Source organism: Apiospora hydei (genome assembly GCF_038363865.1).
Source record: "Apiospora hydei strain CBS 114990 chromosome Unknown utg000007l_segment0_segment0, whole genome shotgun sequence".
NCBI classification, from domain to species: domain Eukaryota; kingdom Fungi; phylum Ascomycota; class Sordariomycetes; order Amphisphaeriales; family Apiosporaceae; genus Apiospora; species Apiospora hydei.
Window position 1 is genome coordinate 129127 of NW_027117366.1, and position 16851 is coordinate 145977.

The following is a 16851-nucleotide window of genomic DNA, read 5'->3' on the forward strand; positions in this document are numbered from 1 at the left end:
CCACGACCGTTCCAACAACCACCATTATTTCTCCTTCCTTTCGTTTTTGACGGTATTACGGGATCTCTGTTTTCGATACCCGTCGCTGTCGTTCTCGGCTCTACCTGCGGTCCTCTTTCGAACCCATACACACCATCCACACGCGCCAGCACACAGTCCGCTGCCCGATCCGACGAAGCTCTGATCGGCCCAGGAACAGAATAGTCCAATATGTCGTCCCCAGCCGTACGTATCTCTTGAGACCCTCTCTCCTCTCTCTCCTATCACACGGCAATCACCCGCTACGTGTGCTTGCTTGGAACTGCAACAAGATAGCTCAGGAGCCCGTAGCCCAATTTTCGTGTCACTTCGCTCCCGGCAAGTCGCATGCACACTTCTTCCCCAAACCATCGCTGCTGTCTGTCATTTTCACCGCCGACTTGAAACAACAAGTCGGAGTCCTCGCCCATTGACAATCAACAATCGCTTGCCCCCAACTTGTCGTGTCGCGTCTTGACTCTCTCTACATACCTGGTCGCCGCCGCTAACCCGCAATCATGGCTCCCTCGCAGAAGATGATCCGCCGCAAGAAGAATGTGAAGAAGGGAATCCAGTTCTGTCTGATGGTCTGCGGTGCCTCAGGAACAGGTACTTGCCCCTCCCGCCCTCTGTCCTGGCAGCGCCAACCGCCTCTCGTGCGACCGATTCCGTAGACACACGAAGCGCCCGCTCCCACCGCAGCCTTTGGCACGGAAAGACACGATACTGACACATCGCTTCTGAACAGGCCGCACCACCTTCGTCAACACCCTCTGCGGCAAGAGCGTGCTGAACCACAAGGACTCGGACGATGCTAGCGCTGCCCATGTCGAGGATGGCGTTAAGATCAAGCCCATCACAGTTGGTATGTCGAACCACTCGCCGCCAGCTTCCACAGCGACGACTACGGCCTGCTAACACACTGGATCATTCAGAGCTCGAGCTGGACGAGGAGGGCACCCGCATCTCCCTGACCATCGTCGACACCCCCGGTTTCGGCGACCAGATCGACAATGAAGCAAGGTACGATACCTCGGACACCCCTCGCGCGTGTTTGTCGACTCGTCACTAACACATCATGCCAAATTTAGCTTCTCGGAGATTGTTGGCTATCTCGAGAGACAATACGATGATATTCTGGCCGAGGAGTCGCGTATCAAGCGTAACCCCAGATTCAGGGACAACCGTGTCCACGCTATGCTTTACTTCATCACACCGACTGGTCATGGGTATGTTTCCCCAGTGCACTTTTCCCCTGTGGCCTGAGCATGAAGAACTGACAGAGGCATAGTCTCCGTGAGCTCGACATCGAGCTGATGAAGCGCCTTGCCCCCCGCGCGAACGTCATCCCCGTTATCGGCAGGGCCGACTCGCTCACTCCCGCCGAGCTGGCCGAGTCCAAGAAGCTGGTGATGGAGGACATCGAGCACTACCGCATCCCCGTGTACAACTTCCCCTACGACATTGAGGAGGATGACGAGGACACCGTCGAGGAGAACGCCGAGCTCCGCGGCCTGATGCCGTTCGCCATTGTTGGCTCCGAGGAGATTGTCGAGATCGGAGGTCGCAAGGTGCGCGCCCGCCAGTACCCGTGGGGTGTCGTCGAGGTCGACAACCCTCGCCACTCGGATTTCCTGGCCATTCGATCGGCCCTGCTGCACAGCCATTTGGCCGACCTGAAGGAGATCACCCACGACTTCCTGTACGAGAACTACCGTACCGAGAAGCTGTCCAAGAGCGTGGAGGGTGGTGCTGGAGTGTATGTTGCCTTTCCCAAATTACCATACCTTTTGAACGCAGTTGTGCTAATATTTCCGCAGGGATTCTTCCATGAACCCCGAGGACCTGGCCTCGCAGTCGGTCCGCCTCAAGGAGGAGCAGCTCCGCCGCGAGGAGGAGAAGCTGCGGGAGATCGAGGTCAAGGTGCAGCGCGAAATCAACGAGAAGCGCCAGGAGCTCCTGGCCCGCGAGTCGCAACTGCGGGAGATCGAGGCACGCATGCAGCGCGAGCAGGCGGCCTCGCAAGCCCAGTCGTCGCCCGTGCCCGAGGCGAACGGCGAGCACGAGGCTTAAGCCAGTGCCTATGGATACGTCTGTTTTCTTTACTATTAATGCTGGTACGATGGAGGCCAGGCAACCGAAAAGAATCGAACGAACCGCGGGCGTTGGATGTTGTGATATCCCCACCTCTCACGTTTTTATTGTTGTTGAAGACGGGCGGCCTACGCCGGGCAGACATGAATTGAGAAGATTCTACACGACGAGGCTCGGCAGTCCGGCTTGCGCACGATGAGCAGGAGTAGACTTGATGTCTCGGCCTTGGCGCTGTCACGTACACGCGACAGACATGGGGCATGATGATAGCCTATACGAAGTTTTTCGAGCAGCAAAGTTATTGGAAGCTGGTTCTCGTAAGGGACTGACGTTATGGAGATGTGCCAAGCATGGAGCTCTCGAAGTTGGGCAGAGTCGTCATGTTCATCGAGAGGGTCACCATGGCGGAGGAAATGTCCCCCGATTATTTAATGTAGCCTTTGCGCAAATGTTGACCTTGTTCTCGTTTTTACTACCCCTTTTTCAGTCAAGATCACGCCTTGAACTTTCCTAGTACTAGTGGCCTTATAATGCAAATATTCCAATATTCTCAGATCAGTCTATGAACCGATGCGAGGGGTTGCGACGAGCGTGTTGGTGTCAGCTTCTTGTTGAAGGTGGGTTGATGAAGAGTGATAAGTAGGGGGTGACACTCTGCCAACAGCAGCAGTTGCACATGATGGAGAGCATTAGTCTCATCGATCCATGAAGTAGACGGTATTCTCTCTAGATCTATGACTCTTCTCGAAATCAGCCAACCAGCCGAGGCTCAAGATGCATGGCACCACCGATAGCCAAAGTACGGGTAGAGCATGTCCTCCAAAGAGCATTACCTCGTAACAAAGGCGCGCCAATGAAACTGGATTCCTCCGTGCCCAGCGTACCCAGGCGGCTTTTGCGCCACAGCTGGTTCCAGAAAACGCCAGGACACCCTTGGCCACCAGGCCGCATTGAGATAGATTACTGGCAGACTGGCTTCTCAATGTCCCATGGTACCTCCCAACAAGGTCAATGTATGACGGCGCATGACACAGCCTCGCCTCGCGCTTCACTTCTGTTCGCTAGCTGCCTGTCTTGTCTACCTCCCCGCGATTAATAAACCTACGTTTCCCTTCTGCACACCTCCATCCATCAAATCGAGGCTGCCTATTGCTGTCATCAGCATTTTGTCATTTGCATCGATTCTGTTTGTCTTTGTCGTTCAACCACGAGCACTCTATCGAGTATCCATTTCCCATCAATCGCCAATCAAGTACCTTTTGATAACGTAACGACAATCGACTTCGAACCTCGGCCCAGCAAATACCTTTGGCCAAAAATGGCAGCCAACGCCAAATACCAGGCCGCGCCCACGCAGGACCCCGACGAGGGCACCTGGTCGCAAGCGCCTCCTTCCTACCAGGCCGCCGACTCCGCGCGCGATGACGCCGCCCTCTTCGGCGGTGGTGCGCCCCGCGGCGCCGGCGTCGAGGACGACGACATCCCCGACGACTTCAAGTTTGGCGGCTCCGTCGCCGAGGCCACGGTCGATATCCGCAACCAGTTCATCCGCAAGGTCTACACCATCCTCACGGCGCAGCTGGTCGTGACGGCCATTGTCAGCTCGCTGAGCTTCTTCAGTGATGGGTACAAGGCCTGGATCCAGAGCCATCCGGCGCTGGTCTTCGTATCTGTAAGTTCTCCAGACGCAACTTTCTTTTGCGACAGCCTTCCTCTGTCGCATGATGATCTGCTTCAAATGACGACTTAATGCTGACATGCCACCTCCTCTCAGCTCTTCGGCGCCATCGGCTTCATGTTCCTCACCTACTGGAAGCGCAAGTCGTACCCGACGAACCTGCTGTTCCTGTCCGGCTTCACCGTCCTCGAGGCCTACTCCATCTCCGTCATCGTGTCCTTCTACAAGACGCAGATCGTGCTCAATGCCGTAATCCTGACGGGCGGCATCTTCGTCTTCCTGACGCTGTTCGCGTGCCAGACCAAGTACGACTTCACCTCGTGGATGCCGTACCTCTTCGGCGGGCTCTGGGGACTCATACTGTTCGGCTTCATGGCCGCCTTCTTCCCCTACAGCAGCACGGGCGAGCTCATCTACGGCGGGCTGTCGGCCCTCATCTTCTCCGGGTACATCTTGGTCGATACCCAGCTCGTGCTCCGCCACCACCATGTCGAGGAGGAGATTGCGGCGGCCATCAGCCTGTACCTGGATATCATCAACCTGTTCCTCGCCATCTTGCGCATTCTGAACAGCCAGCAGAATAACTAGGATGAGCTGACTGAGTGGTATTGAAGGATGCGGGGGTGCAGGCGGAGACGGAGACAGAGAGAATGAGAAAAGTTGCGTACAGCCAGGCTATTATGGTACCTTACGATATAAGATTGGGAACTGAGGACTGAGAACTGAAGAAGGGAGTTTCGTTCTTCTCGTTGGTGGGCGAGGTTCGTTTATTATGCCCCCGAGATTTGGGATCGGCCATGCTTGCGTTCGGCACACACACATACATACATGTTTATTCCAGGAGTGAGGCAGTGTCCTCTGGTTATCCGAATGATTCGCTTTGCTGATTCACTGGTACTTCATGTAAATATTTGTTAGACTGGTCTCCTCATCTCAACTCTGATCGAAGTTGCTCCCACTGACATGCGTCGGTTCTTATGGTGATGGTACTTGCCTATGTATTCTGGCTGTCCCTAATACCCTCGATGGCATTCTAATAGGGAACCCGCTTGTCTAAATAGGCAGTACCTTACTCTGCCGTCAGCCCCTTACGTTGCTTCGTGTGTTACATCAGATCGGCACCGCAGCTAAGCGCAGCCTGGGGTACACGTCGGCCCTCTCTCCATGCTGGATGCGTTCGGGCTCGCCCAACCTGCTCACCAATCGCAAAATCTCGCAGATCGATGACGGCGCAGCCAAAGACCCGATGCAATAGTGCAACCTAAGTCCCGGCCAGGGGGCTGTGAAGCGGCAGGAGGGGCAGATCAAGGCAGCGCGAAGTTCTTCGAATTGCCGCGAGTATGGGCTGACTGGGATCCTGGGGCGCAGTCGTGGGGTGCTGGGTGGTAATCTACAGATAGTCCATGGCCAATAAAGGGGTGCGAGTATGACCGAGTGGTGGGTTGAGAGGCAAATTGATACGTGATCTCGATGAACCAACCAGCATATTATGTAGCAGCCAAGAGGCCCAGGCCGCTTCGTTCAGTGAGGGCCAAATCCGCCCGTGCTGGTTGAGGTGGTACAGCATAAGCCTAATGCATCTACAGGCACATTGATTCGTTGACAGCCCTCGTTGACTTGTTTCACAGTGATGCTGCAGTTTAGAACTGGGCGGGAACTGTCTGGGAACTGGGCATTGAATCTGCCTTGGTACTTTAGGCATACTTGTGGGCTAAGCCGCCCAGTTGTTGCAATGGCTCTGATTACTTATTGGCTTATTTCCCCATTGCCTGGGAGCTCATTCGAATTCATTGACTTGAAACGACATCTCTCGCCGAGAGTTTGCAGTCCGAAGTTCGGGGCTCGCCAGATAGGTGAGCACAATCGAAGTTCGATGGCGCAACCCCCTGACCAGCCCAGTGCTGAGTTCCAGGCTGCCAAAGAGGGTTTCCTCGACACACTCTCCGCGGCTGAACGCAGCCAGTTCTCGGCGCTTTGCAACCAAGCCTCACCAGAACAGCTACTGGACTCTATCAAGCCATTCTCTCAGCGTTTCAAAAAGGAGCGATGGGCCAAAGTGCTCTCCAAGATCCGGGGCTTCACCGAAGCCTTGAGGCCCTACGTTGACGTGATCGGCACAGTCGTATCCTCCCACCCCGAAGTGGCAGCCATAGTTTGGGGTGCATTTCGCTTCGTACTGCAGGTAATTATGGAGCTACAGAATATTTCGGGGAGTGCTTGAAGCTGACACTGGTTTGTCGAAAGATGGCTGGCAATTTCTCTTCGTTCTTCGAGATGCTAGCTGACATGCTAAACGAAATCGAACCCTTGATCCCACGATTCGGTGACCTAGCTATGCTGCTTGGCGATAAGGGGTTCGTCTCACCGCGATTACGGTCAACTTTGGTACATTTTTATAAGGATCTCTTCCATTTGCTATGCTCAGTCGCACTAGTTTTTACGAAGAAAGATGGGAGTAAGTCTTGGAAGTTCTTGTCGCATCTAACTCGCTTGGTCCACTGACTTTTGACCCAGCTATAAGGCGAACTCCAGTAGTAATCGCTGAACTGATGTGGCAGCCTTTCACGGCGAAATTAGAGAACATCAAGAAAAGATTCGTGCACCATAGGGATATCGTCCGCGACGAAGTCAACATCCTCTGTCTCCGGCAGACGGTCAAAAACGGCGAAGCTTTGGCAGGTTATGGACGCGACGTTCAATCTCTTTTGGACACCTCCGAGCTTCAAGCTGCCACAGCTGACAATACTAAGCTAGATGTGCTCGATTTATGCAAGAAGCTAAAGAGGATCGAGGAGCGACTCGTTGAGAACCAAAGCATCTACAGCAAAATGCTACAAAAGGACCGCGATCAATCGCAAGCCGGTGCAGGTACGCCCGCAAATGGCTTCACCCAATGGCAAAACGTACTAATATTTGGAAGGCCCTCTAAGAAACGAAATCATGAGTTTCCTTCAGCCTCCGGAATTCATACAGGAATACGAACGTGCGCACTCGCTTCGGGATCCAGCGTCTGGAACGTGGCTATTCTCGTCCCACCAGTTTTCTACGTGGCAAATTTTGGCTTCGGAAACGCCGATGCTGTGGATAAAGGGTAACTATTCTCAAGAGTGAATACCTGATTTCGCTCTACTTCCAGAAGCCGTGGTTCTCACTGACAGTGACTGCAGGCAAGCCAGGGTGTGGTAAATCCATCCTGGCCAGCAACATTGTCGATCATCTGAGCGGGTCGGCCAGCAAAGGAGAAGAGGTACGGACAGTGTTATACTTCTTCTATAACTCGAGGGAGGGACTCAACTCAATGGATCAAATGTACAGAGCGTTACTGGCTCAGCTGATCGACAGTCGCGTTGACTCCAAAGCAGTAGTAGCCTCTGCTGACTATGCTCTCTCGCGTCGTCAACAAGGCCAGGTTCGGGGGTCTCCATTGACCATACGAGACCTCTTCTTCATTATCCTCGGACGGCTACCCAACGTCTACACTGTCATTGATGCCGTCGACGAATGCGAACCAGACAACAGGTATGAGGAGCACGATCAAGCACTACGCGGGGAGTTACAAATACTCTTTGACGGCATCGTCACTTCTGGAGCCAAACTACTTGTATTGAGTCGACCCAGTGTTTGGGGTTTATCGAACCTCTCTACCGATGTACCCATCCAGTCTCTTCACATGACTTCAGCAATGGTCTCGGGAGACATGGAGCGACATTGTCATGATGGCTTACAGAATCTCTGCGACAATGGCTATCTGCCAGCCATGGACTCTACGTTGTTACAAGAACTTTGCGACACTCTTCTTATAGGGGCCGATGGGATGTTCCTGTGGGTTCGGCTTATGTTCTCTTACCTTCGGTCTCCAGTCCTGGCTCCGCCGCATCTTGCATCCGCAGTTCGACTACGAGCAATCCGTAGCCTGCGCTACCCAGAAAGTCTTGATCAGATCTACTGCCGTATACTTGGTCTTATATGGGCGATGCCAACCTATCCACGGCAATTGGCACGCCAAATGTTCATGTGGCTGTTATTTTCCAAGAAGCCTTATCTCGATCCGCCTGAGCTCCATACGTTCTTGTCGGCCACATTTTACTTCACATCTAGCGATCCGACAAGCCTTATCCCTAGCAATGAGTCGCACGACATATTGAATGAAGATTCCATGGCTTTCAGCGAAGCGATACTTGTGGCCTGCTCGAGCCTGGTCGAGCTCGACTCCACAGGCTCTCATCGGTATTACCGTTTCATTCACAGCACTACTTCCGAGTTCTTCCTGACCCGGCTGCACTCCCCAGACTGCGTGGGTATAGATCACATGCAGCTATCGGTGAAACAGTACTTCCAACTATGCAGGTCGGAAACGGAAATGGAACTCAGCAGTGCTTGCTTGCGGTACTTACTGCAATTTGTGCCGGCGAAACCCTTATCCGGCAACATATTAGAAAGCGCAAGTCGAGATATCGTGTCGCAGAAGTATCGTTTCGCTGCCTATGCTAGTGCATATTGGACAGCCCATCTCAGAGATGCCAAAGTACATCAGAGCTGTGGCCACTCGAGCTTTGAGGGCAACACCTCTGCTTTTGAACGGGTTTTCCGGCAATTCCTGGACTCGCAGCTCAATGTGAACAGCTGGATCGAGTTGCTGTACCTCCTAGGAGGTCCCGAAACCAATGCGAGGCAACATGAAATCCTCCGACGGTCTGTACCGACCCTCGTGGGGCAAGGAGGGTGTCCTGATTCCACAACAACCTTTTGCGACTCACTTACCAGGCTCTCTCGAGACTTAGAAACACTCGAAGAGAAGTGGGGAGAGGATCTTCAAGCAGCACCTCATCACATTTGGAACGATACCACGGCCTTTGTTTCCAGCACGTTCTTTAGAAAGACGACAGCCACCACAGTGTGGCACATTGGACTTGACATCCCTTTCGACTCATCACAAAGCACCAAGCCATTAGCTACCGTCTCAACATCTGACCTGGCACAGTCGTTCCTAGCCAAGCTGACCATCTGGCCTTCCAGGTGAGCGAACATAAATCCCCGGAACAACGAGCCGGGGATATGCACTAACACAAGGTTCACAGAAACTTCGAGCACTCCTGTTTAGATGTGACCGTAACGCGCAGATCTTGCCGTGGGTGGACCGCACGATATCAGCTGTGGGACACTTCATCTGAATCTCCGCAGTTTGTCCATGAATACAGTTTCCAGTTGGATGAGACGGAGGTCTGGCTGCAGGTGAAACACTGCTGTATCGGATTTCAGCTTGGTTTTCCAATGCTTATATCCCGTCACGACTTAAACACATTCGTGATTATGCGGACGGTGTACAAGATTTGTCAGGTTGATGACTCACTGAGTAATCTGGATACTCACTCTTTTGTCGTCCCGCTCGATTTCAGTACTAGGTTGGCATCTATATGGTCACCCGAACAGGCCGGTCAAGTACCCGATTTGACGATGCGGATCCCCCACGACTATGACTACAACTACGGATTCGAGTTCGGAGGACAGGGCCAGTACTTGCTTTACTGGGACAACAGCCCAAGGGACATATACCTTCCGAAAGAGGATTTCGCCAAAAGTCTTGCAGTATTTGAGCTTTCCTTGCTCGATAACGCGAACAGGCCGCCTATTCGTCTCCTGAGAAGTTGGACCTGCAGCTTCAAAGAAAGTTTTGCATCCTGGACTGTGCATCCTACACTTCCTATACTGGCAGCACACGAGGTCTGCTACTCTAAAACATCTCTTTGGGCTTTTCGCAATGGTAAGATTCTTCCCCCCCAACGCCCCGATAATTTCGAATGGCAATCCAAATGCTGACGCAGACCAGCTGGCTGCAAATCAACGAGGCTGCCTGGCCAGAGACAAGTACGAAACCTTAGCTTTTCAAGCTGTGGAAGAAACCTCATTCTTGACTGTATAGACAGTAATTACCCGCTTGTCCGTTCAATCACACAGTGGAAAATATACAAAACCCTTCAAGGAACGCTCGAAAAGGGAAAGGCGAAAGAGGCGCAAAACGAAGTAGCCGTGACGGGGAAAGATTTACGGCATGGCACGCTAATCTGCCTGGGCACCGGTACTCTACAGTCGCAGCAGATGCAGCAGTACACGGGCAGCGACGGGAAAGCGGTATTTCAGCGCCACCAAATAACCAAAAACTCACTGGAGGTCACTCAGTGGAGTGGTGGCGAAGTAACCACGCAATCTCTCGTATCTCTACCCGTCGTGGACAGCTTGGGACACCTCAATGCTAGTTTCAAGATCCCAGAGACGGGAACGGAGCGGCTGCAAGTCGTCCTCAACAAGAACCAGCGGCTTCGATACAGCATTCTGGACGAGCCAGACAGACATTTTCCAGCGGTTATTGCCAAAGACCAAAGAGCTATCCCGAAGGGAAAGAAGCGTCAGATAGAAGGGAGGGACAGCGAAGCTGATGAGTCCGAAGTAACGAAATGTCGAAGGGTCGGTTGGAGACAGTGAGTATCAGGACAGTAATTTGAAGGCCTACCGTCACCAATAGTATATGAAGTGACGAATTTCACCAAGGACTGAAGTAAATAGAGGATTTTTTCAGGAAGTTGGGAAGATGAGCCACCTCCTTGAGCTCGCTATATCTCATACGGTCCTCAGCTCTAGTTCGTTTTGATCTGTAGTCTACTGCAGCAACTCTCCAATTTTATCTTAATTGGGTGCAATAGCTTCATTCTGGCCCCAGAGCGTGCTTCCACTCATTCTCGCATGCCTGGAGATGTCGTCGATGGCCTCGAAGACACACGCGTCATGATACTATGGGTCCGGGTCCGGGTCCGAATACGGGTTGGCGGCACGGCGGTCGCCGAGCTATGTCTGCCCCACGATGTCGAGATCCACGGTGAGAATGGCGACCCGGCCCCCGGTTCGTGTAGATGTGCACGAGGTGGCGGGATAGCCAGTTTTCACGTAGCGAGCCCAAGCCCACGAGGCCGCGGAGGCGCCCGGCGAGGAAGATGAGAGCACGGAGCGCTGCCGTCTTATGCTTGCTATCGTCATCACCATTGTGAGCCACTGCCACACCGGTATCTTCCTTGCAGGAGTTGGAGCTTCGCAGCAGCGGCTTCGTTCTCACGGAGAGGACGAAGTTTCCGAGGGTTTGTCACCAAGAATTGATTTACATGGTGTTGCCGCTTGAAGGTCCGGCATCCTGAAATATGAGCTCCGATGGGGGTGATAGCCGAGATGATCACCGGGTGGTGACCTTGGGTGTACTAGGTTCCTCCCTTCCTTCCGCAAGATCAACTGTTTGCCATCATAGTTGAAGACCTTGAACCCATCCTTCAATACCATTACCACCGAGAGGTCTGTCGGGAGACCTTGCTTTTCAAACTTGATTGTTCTTTCTGCATTTCGCATCGTGGGGTTCTCATGGCCGGTCGTCGGGATCGATGGCGAGCAAGACGTTTCCGACCAATTCCGCGTCCGCGTAGTAGGGAACGTGTAACAGCGACGCTAGCGCGCAGAACCATAGAAGGAGTTCGAAGAAGGAAACATCGCCAAATTTATCCCTCCCATCGGACTCGTCCTCGTCGAATGTCTTGTGGTGTAGCAGACGTTGCCCACGGAAGAAACCCGCCTGGCCGCTGGGAGATGTGACGACCTTTGAAACGTTGGCAGTTCGGACCGTAGGGACACATGTTTTTCGGAAGGACCTCGTCGGAGGTCGAGAGGTAGCAAACGGTGCCATACAAGACGGACCGGAAGCTACACGTCGTCCAGCAGGAAACCTACCCGGGCAGCCGGCCCTCGCGAAAGGGGATGAGAAGGTGCGCAGTATTGTTGAAAACGGATTGAACACGCTGCGCATGGATTGGAGGTTTGTTGATCAACCGAAGATGATGGGGAATGCGACGGGATTAAATAGGTAGCCTACTGCGAGCATTCAGCGTGGCGTTTCGCCGTTTGGTTGTATTGTGACCAGGGGTCAGCCACTGCTACCGGTTCTGTCACGTCCGATGCGTGGTCCCGCGAGAGGCTTGCATTGAGTATTAATGGATGCGCAGTAACTTGATGGCACCAAATCATGATACTCAACATGCTGTAGACAGAAGAACACGATTCCGAGGTTACCTTTGCACTGGCAAACAAAAAAAAGTCACCATAAAGCCAGCCAGTTATTTGACATTCGTGGTAGGTATGTACCTACGTAACTCCTTTTCTGTCGCCCGCCTTGGCCACGGGAACTACGGGTAGCGGTGGGGGATCTACCCGATTCTACCGAACTTGTCAGCGCATCTAGGGCCATCAGCAGCCAATGGGAATGCTGCGCGGGGTACTACCCCCAAGCCTTAAGCTACGCCTTTCACCAGAACTCCGTTGCTTGGATACAATACAAGTTGCTTGACAGCCACCTTCCGCAATCATGGCCACATTGGCGCAGGCCCCGTGGCACGCAGCATACCCTGCACCAAAGACGACAGCGCCTGGTGCCCTTACGAAAGAGGATGTCCTCGGCATGCTACAGCGTGGGGAGGAGGAGGAATTCGTCCTGATTGACCTTCGACGCAATGATCATGAGGTAGGAAACCCCCTTCTTCCTTTGCCCTTTCCCCCGCTTTCCGGGTCGCGAAGACCTGGTGGGTTGGAAAACCTCCAGCTAGTGTCCTAATCACAATATGGGACTTTCCAGGGCGGCACAATTCGTGGATCGATCAACCTGCCCGCGCAGAGTCTCTATCCAACGATCCCGCGGCTATACAAGCTGTTCAAGAACGCGGGGGTGAAGAAGGCCATCTGGTACTGTGGTGAGTTTGACCCCAGCTGGATCGACCGCTTCATCGGTTCAGACCCATTGAAAACATGACGCAGGATCTTCCGGCGGGCGCGGAACTCGGGCAGCCGGCTGGTTTCAAGATTATCTTGATGAAAAGGGGGATAAAGAGATGGAAAGCGCCATATTGAAAGGCGGCATCAAGGGTTGGGCAATGGCCGGCGACGAATTTGTTCAATGGATGGACGAGTACGACGAGGCTGTTTGGCGGGCGCTGAAGGAGGGACAATGCAACTAAAAACCCCGCTTCCAGCTAACGCCGACCCCCTGTAAAATAGCCCGAGGACTGTTGGGTCGAGCACTCCCACGCAGCCAATCAAACAGCTTTTGTCAACCAACGTCACCCCTTTCCAGGATAACGGCACCATTCAGTCCTCTGCCGACGTACCCATTCTGAACTGCCAACTATGTTGACGCAGGAAAAGCTCTTTCTGCTTGAATCTCACCGCTAGGCTCTCGGTTTTCCTAGTGGATCCTTAGCCAAACCGACGATGGAACTGTTGAGTCTTCCGGGAGAAATCCTGCACCTCATCCTAGTCCAAGCAGCTCTTTCTCGTGGTCTGAAGAGGACCCTCAGACTGCGCCTCGTCTGCAAGACCTTTGACAAGGCTATTTACTACCCCGCCTTATTCGAGTCCCGCCTCCTCGACAACGAACACCTGCGGCGCCGCCACTGCAGGGGCCCGGTCTACACGTGCAACACCCACGACCACGGCGTCGCCAAGCTATGGCACAACTACCTGGTCCACCGCGCCATGAGCGAGCGCGACGCCAGCGTCGGCCGGTTCGTCGAGATCCGGCAGCTGGCCCAGACCATCGTCGACGAAGCTCAGGCGCAAATGTCAGAGACGGAGTGGGATCTGCGCCACGTGGTCGACGTCCTGTGCTGGTCCGCGCTGGAGAGCGGGACGAAGGCGCCGGGCGGCCCGTACGAGAACTGGAAGCGCGAGGAGGCTACCGACTTGGATAAGCTGCAGGGATTCCCCACCCCGATGCCGCGCCTGAGCTTGCTGGCGGCGGCGGCGGTTTTCGACATGGTGCCCCTGGCCACCGCGTTGCTGGCGGAAGGTCATAGTCCGAAGCACCACAACAACCTGCTCCCGCCCGCTATCCAAGTCGCTGCCCAGTCCGGGAACATAGCCATGTTGAAGCTGTTCCTTACTCACCCATCGTACGGCTCAGGCTTCGACCCGTACGCCGTCTACGGGGCCGCCGTCCGAGGCGACATGGAGATCATGAAGCTCGTCTTCCCCTCACCCAACGGAAACGACGGAGCGAATGACAGCGGCTACGGATCCATCAACTGGCGCAGCGACGCCAGCAAAGCCATCCCCAAAGCCAGGCGAGCCACTCTAAGTCCGGAAGTCTACGAGTACCTCAGCAACGCCTGGGCGCCGGGCCCGCGCAGTGGGCGGACTCCGTGGTACGCCGACCTCGTCTCGCACGCCGGGCGCGGGAACGCGGGTATGGTGACATACCTCCTCGACGAACGGGGCGTGCCGGTAGACGAGAAGAACAGCGAGGAGCTCGAGTCCGCCTTGGAGCGGGCCTGTCGCTGCGGACAAGACGAAGTCGTGGACTTGCTCCTGGAGCGGGGTGCGGACCCGGACTTTACGGGGCATGCGCTGTGGGGAGCGGTGCCGATTCGCATGGCGGCTTCGGGTGGGCATGCGTCGATCGTGCGCAAGCTGATTGAGCACGGGGCCAGGCTAGAAGCGCATAGTGATGGGGGCCGGGATGCGGGTTGGGCATCGATGCCATGCACTGGGCCTTCTTGCTCGAACATACAGAGATGGTAGACCTGCTGCTGGAGCGCGGAGCGACGATCCGGGCGGGGGTATCGCTGGCTACGACGGTATCGCATCTTGGATATGGATCGATGTTGGATATTGTGCGACAGCATGGCTTCGACGCTGACCCTGCGACGTACGGCTTGCCTATCCGTTGGATCGAATGGCCTGAGAACACGCGCCTAAAAGCAGGTTGGTTCAGGCGTAAGCGTGAGGGCGAAGTAATGTGATAGGTAGGCTCGAGGTGGATGCTCCCTGTCTGCGTTTGACAAGGCGCCAACTATATAGAATTCCAAAGCTCCAACCTCAAGTAATCCAAAAGAACCCAACCCAAAACAGAACCCAAACCTTACTCCTGGTATGTCGCGCTCCACCATTGCAGATATAGGGACCACTGCTCCCATTTTGCCAATTGCGTCATTGCATACCGAATGTATCGCTCATGGTCCCTTCGGCAGCGCAGATCGCGATATGCCAGTGGATGGTCGCGCAAAAACTTGGCGCGAAGGTTTGTATGTCTAAATATAAGGTAATTAGTAGCTTGCTCCTAGCTTAAATATTCTTGTCTAGTCGCGACACTTACACGCTCGCCTCTCGGATCCCGTCTTGACATAACTCTCGCAAAGCTTGGATGACGGTTTCCGAGAACCCCATGCGACATCTTGTGGTAGTCGTGTCAAGTTGACCATTTGCCTAAGATTGCCGGGCTGACTCGGTGATTGCGTCTCGGAATTCGGTAAGCGAGTTGATTGCGCGGGATTGTGAGCGCGATGCGATGGCTGCTAGCGTGGTGGTGAGTTTGAATGATGATGAAAGAGGGAGGTGGTGGTGTCCGGACTAGTTTCAAAGATGGGATGTTGGTAAAATGCAATTGTCTATCCTGGCAGTTGCCGAGTGAGCTAACATTTGGCGCGGCCATGATGTCCCATTGCCACCAATGATCTCGCCAGCACCAACTACCACGTTGCTTCCAGTGGTCTCCGCAGTGAATAAACGAGATAACGACCATGAAAGCTGCTCTCGAGTAACCAGCAACTCCCAGAGGGGGAGGGGGCACTTGAATTTTGGATTTTGCCAACATCCCGCCTGAAGGAAGGCGGGATAATCATCTCAGCTGAGCTCACACCACAAACCACCAACAATGCGATCCTCACATCGTTACGTTAACAGATTGACGGGTTATTTGATTTCGGTCAGAAGCTCTCTGCTGGCTGCTAGGGTATAGAAAAGCCTCAGGCTGATGTGAGGCTCATATTGCACCGAAAAATCCCAGACGTCCGGCCAAGACATGGGGGCCGGGGGCTAAGGCTGGCTATGAACATCATGCGGCCTGCCAGCCTTATTATGTCAGACAATAGGGACCGCATTTTTGATCACGGCATGTCTTGTGGACTGAACATTACCGGCAAGGCTGGCAATTATTAGCAACGTAGGATTCTCTCGGCGAATCACGCGGTGTATAACCCTGCGATGTTGGCTTACAGATGGGTTGATAACTTGTGAATCCAGTTTGGGGGGTTGGATTTGCTTGAACAAATTTGGTCGACACTTCTATAAATTGAGAACGATCCCGCGAAGCAAGTAACACAGACTACCAAGGCATATTCAAGATATCAATCCAATCCCAGCTCATTCTCTCATCTCTTCTTCGTATTCGCGATCTCCTAAACCCTTCCAGCAGCACCCAATACATTTATCAAAATCGCAAAATGATTTTCACCAAAGCGACGACCTTCTTCTTGGGAACTCTACTACCCATAGCCGTCCAAGCCCTCAGTCTCAACATCACCGCCGTCACCGCCAACGCCACCGGCTCTTCAGTCTTCGAGTGCTGGGCCCTGTGCGCCCCTCTCGAAATCACCACGCAGCCTGGCCTGGTCGGCGCGGCCAGCTCGTTTCTCGGTGACGTGGCCAATATGACCTACACGGTGACTTCGGCCGGCTTCGACGGCGGGGACCATCATGCTCCCTATAACCAGTAAGATCCTGTCACCTATCCCGACCAAGTTCGGAAACTTGAGACTAATATGGTTCATTCTACGTAGATGGGTCGTCCCCCTCAGCGGGCTTGGCATCGTCACCCTTCCCGACGACCCGGGCGACGACCTGTACGCCACGAGGGGCCTGCCCAACGGTCTCATCTTCGCCGCCGATACCGCGGACGTCAGCCATCTCGGCCACGGCGGGGTGTTTCCGGGATACACTTCGACGATCATCTTGCAGATCCCCACCGTGGGCAACAAGGTCCCGGAGCATACCGTCTTACATGCCGGTCAATGTACGTCCAACGATACGATAGGCTTGGATGCGCTTTGATGAAATAGCAGCTGGTGTCACATTAGGGGGACTCCACTTTTCCAATTGTACGTTCTTTGAGGGAACCGAAAGGATAAGAGATAATAACTCTTGATTTAAAAGTATATAAGTATGGGCCTTAGTTTTCTGAACCGACTAGGTTGATTCATTGA

The 16851-nt window shown here is 53.9% G+C and overlaps 7 protein-coding genes across 7 annotated transcripts; 6 read left to right on the plus strand and 1 right to left on the minus strand.

Annotated features, from left to right (window-relative positions):
- Positions 1–536: 536 nt before the first annotated feature.
- On the plus strand, positions 537–2091 carry PG997_009077 (septin; the record flags this gene model as incomplete). The annotated part of the gene is made up of 6 exons (XM_066813392.1): positions 537–627; positions 767–883; positions 954–1041; positions 1110–1247; positions 1310–1777; positions 1839–2091. The coding sequence occupies 6 exons, from the start codon at positions 537–539 to the stop codon at positions 2089–2091; spliced, it is 1155 nt and encodes a 384-aa protein (XP_066665354.1).
- Positions 2092–3430: 1339 nt separating this feature from the next.
- Positions 3431–4378, plus strand: PG997_009078 (transmembrane BAX inhibitor motif-containing protein; the record flags this gene model as incomplete). The annotated part of the gene is made up of 2 exons (XM_066813393.1): positions 3431–3784; positions 3887–4378. 2 exons carry the CDS (start codon positions 3431–3433, stop codon positions 4376–4378), a joined length of 846 nt encoding a protein of 281 aa, XP_066665355.1.
- Positions 4379–5663: 1285 nt separating this feature from the next.
- Positions 5664–10958, plus strand: PG997_009079 (uncharacterized protein; the record flags this gene model as incomplete). The annotated part of the gene is made up of 10 exons (XM_066813394.1): positions 5664–5972; positions 6035–6175; positions 6236–6245; positions 6305–6658; positions 6711–6881; positions 6958–8806; positions 9193–9551; positions 9771–10266; positions 10489–10685; positions 10744–10958. 10 exons carry the CDS (start codon positions 5664–5666, stop codon positions 10956–10958), a joined length of 4101 nt encoding a protein of 1366 aa, XP_066665356.1.
- Positions 10959–11189: 231 nt separating this feature from the next.
- Positions 11190–11510, minus strand: PG997_009080 (uncharacterized protein; the record flags this gene model as incomplete). The annotated part of the gene is made up of 1 exon (XM_066813395.1): positions 11190–11510. The coding sequence occupies one exon, from the start codon at positions 11508–11510 to the stop codon at positions 11190–11192; it is 321 nt and encodes a 106-aa protein (XP_066665357.1).
- Positions 11511–12185: 675 nt separating this feature from the next.
- Positions 12186–12831, plus strand: PG997_009081 (uncharacterized protein; the record flags this gene model as incomplete). The annotated part of the gene is made up of 3 exons (XM_066813396.1): positions 12186–12341; positions 12453–12567; positions 12632–12831. 3 exons carry the CDS (start codon positions 12186–12188, stop codon positions 12829–12831), a joined length of 471 nt encoding a protein of 156 aa, XP_066665358.1.
- Positions 12832–13084: 253 nt separating this feature from the next.
- On the plus strand, positions 13085–14613 carry PG997_009082 (ankyrin repeat containing protein; the record flags this gene model as incomplete). The annotated part of the gene is made up of 2 exons (XM_066813397.1): positions 13085–14336; positions 14384–14613. The coding sequence occupies 2 exons, from the start codon at positions 13085–13087 to the stop codon at positions 14611–14613; spliced, it is 1482 nt and encodes a 493-aa protein (XP_066665359.1).
- Positions 14614–16092: 1479 nt separating this feature from the next.
- Positions 16093–16699, plus strand: PG997_009083 (uncharacterized protein; the record flags this gene model as incomplete). Its single annotated transcript, XM_066813398.1, has 2 exons — positions 16093–16361; positions 16429–16699. The coding sequence occupies 2 exons, from the start codon at positions 16093–16095 to the stop codon at positions 16697–16699; spliced, it is 540 nt and encodes a 179-aa protein (XP_066665360.1).
- Positions 16700–16851: the final 152 nt, after the last annotated feature.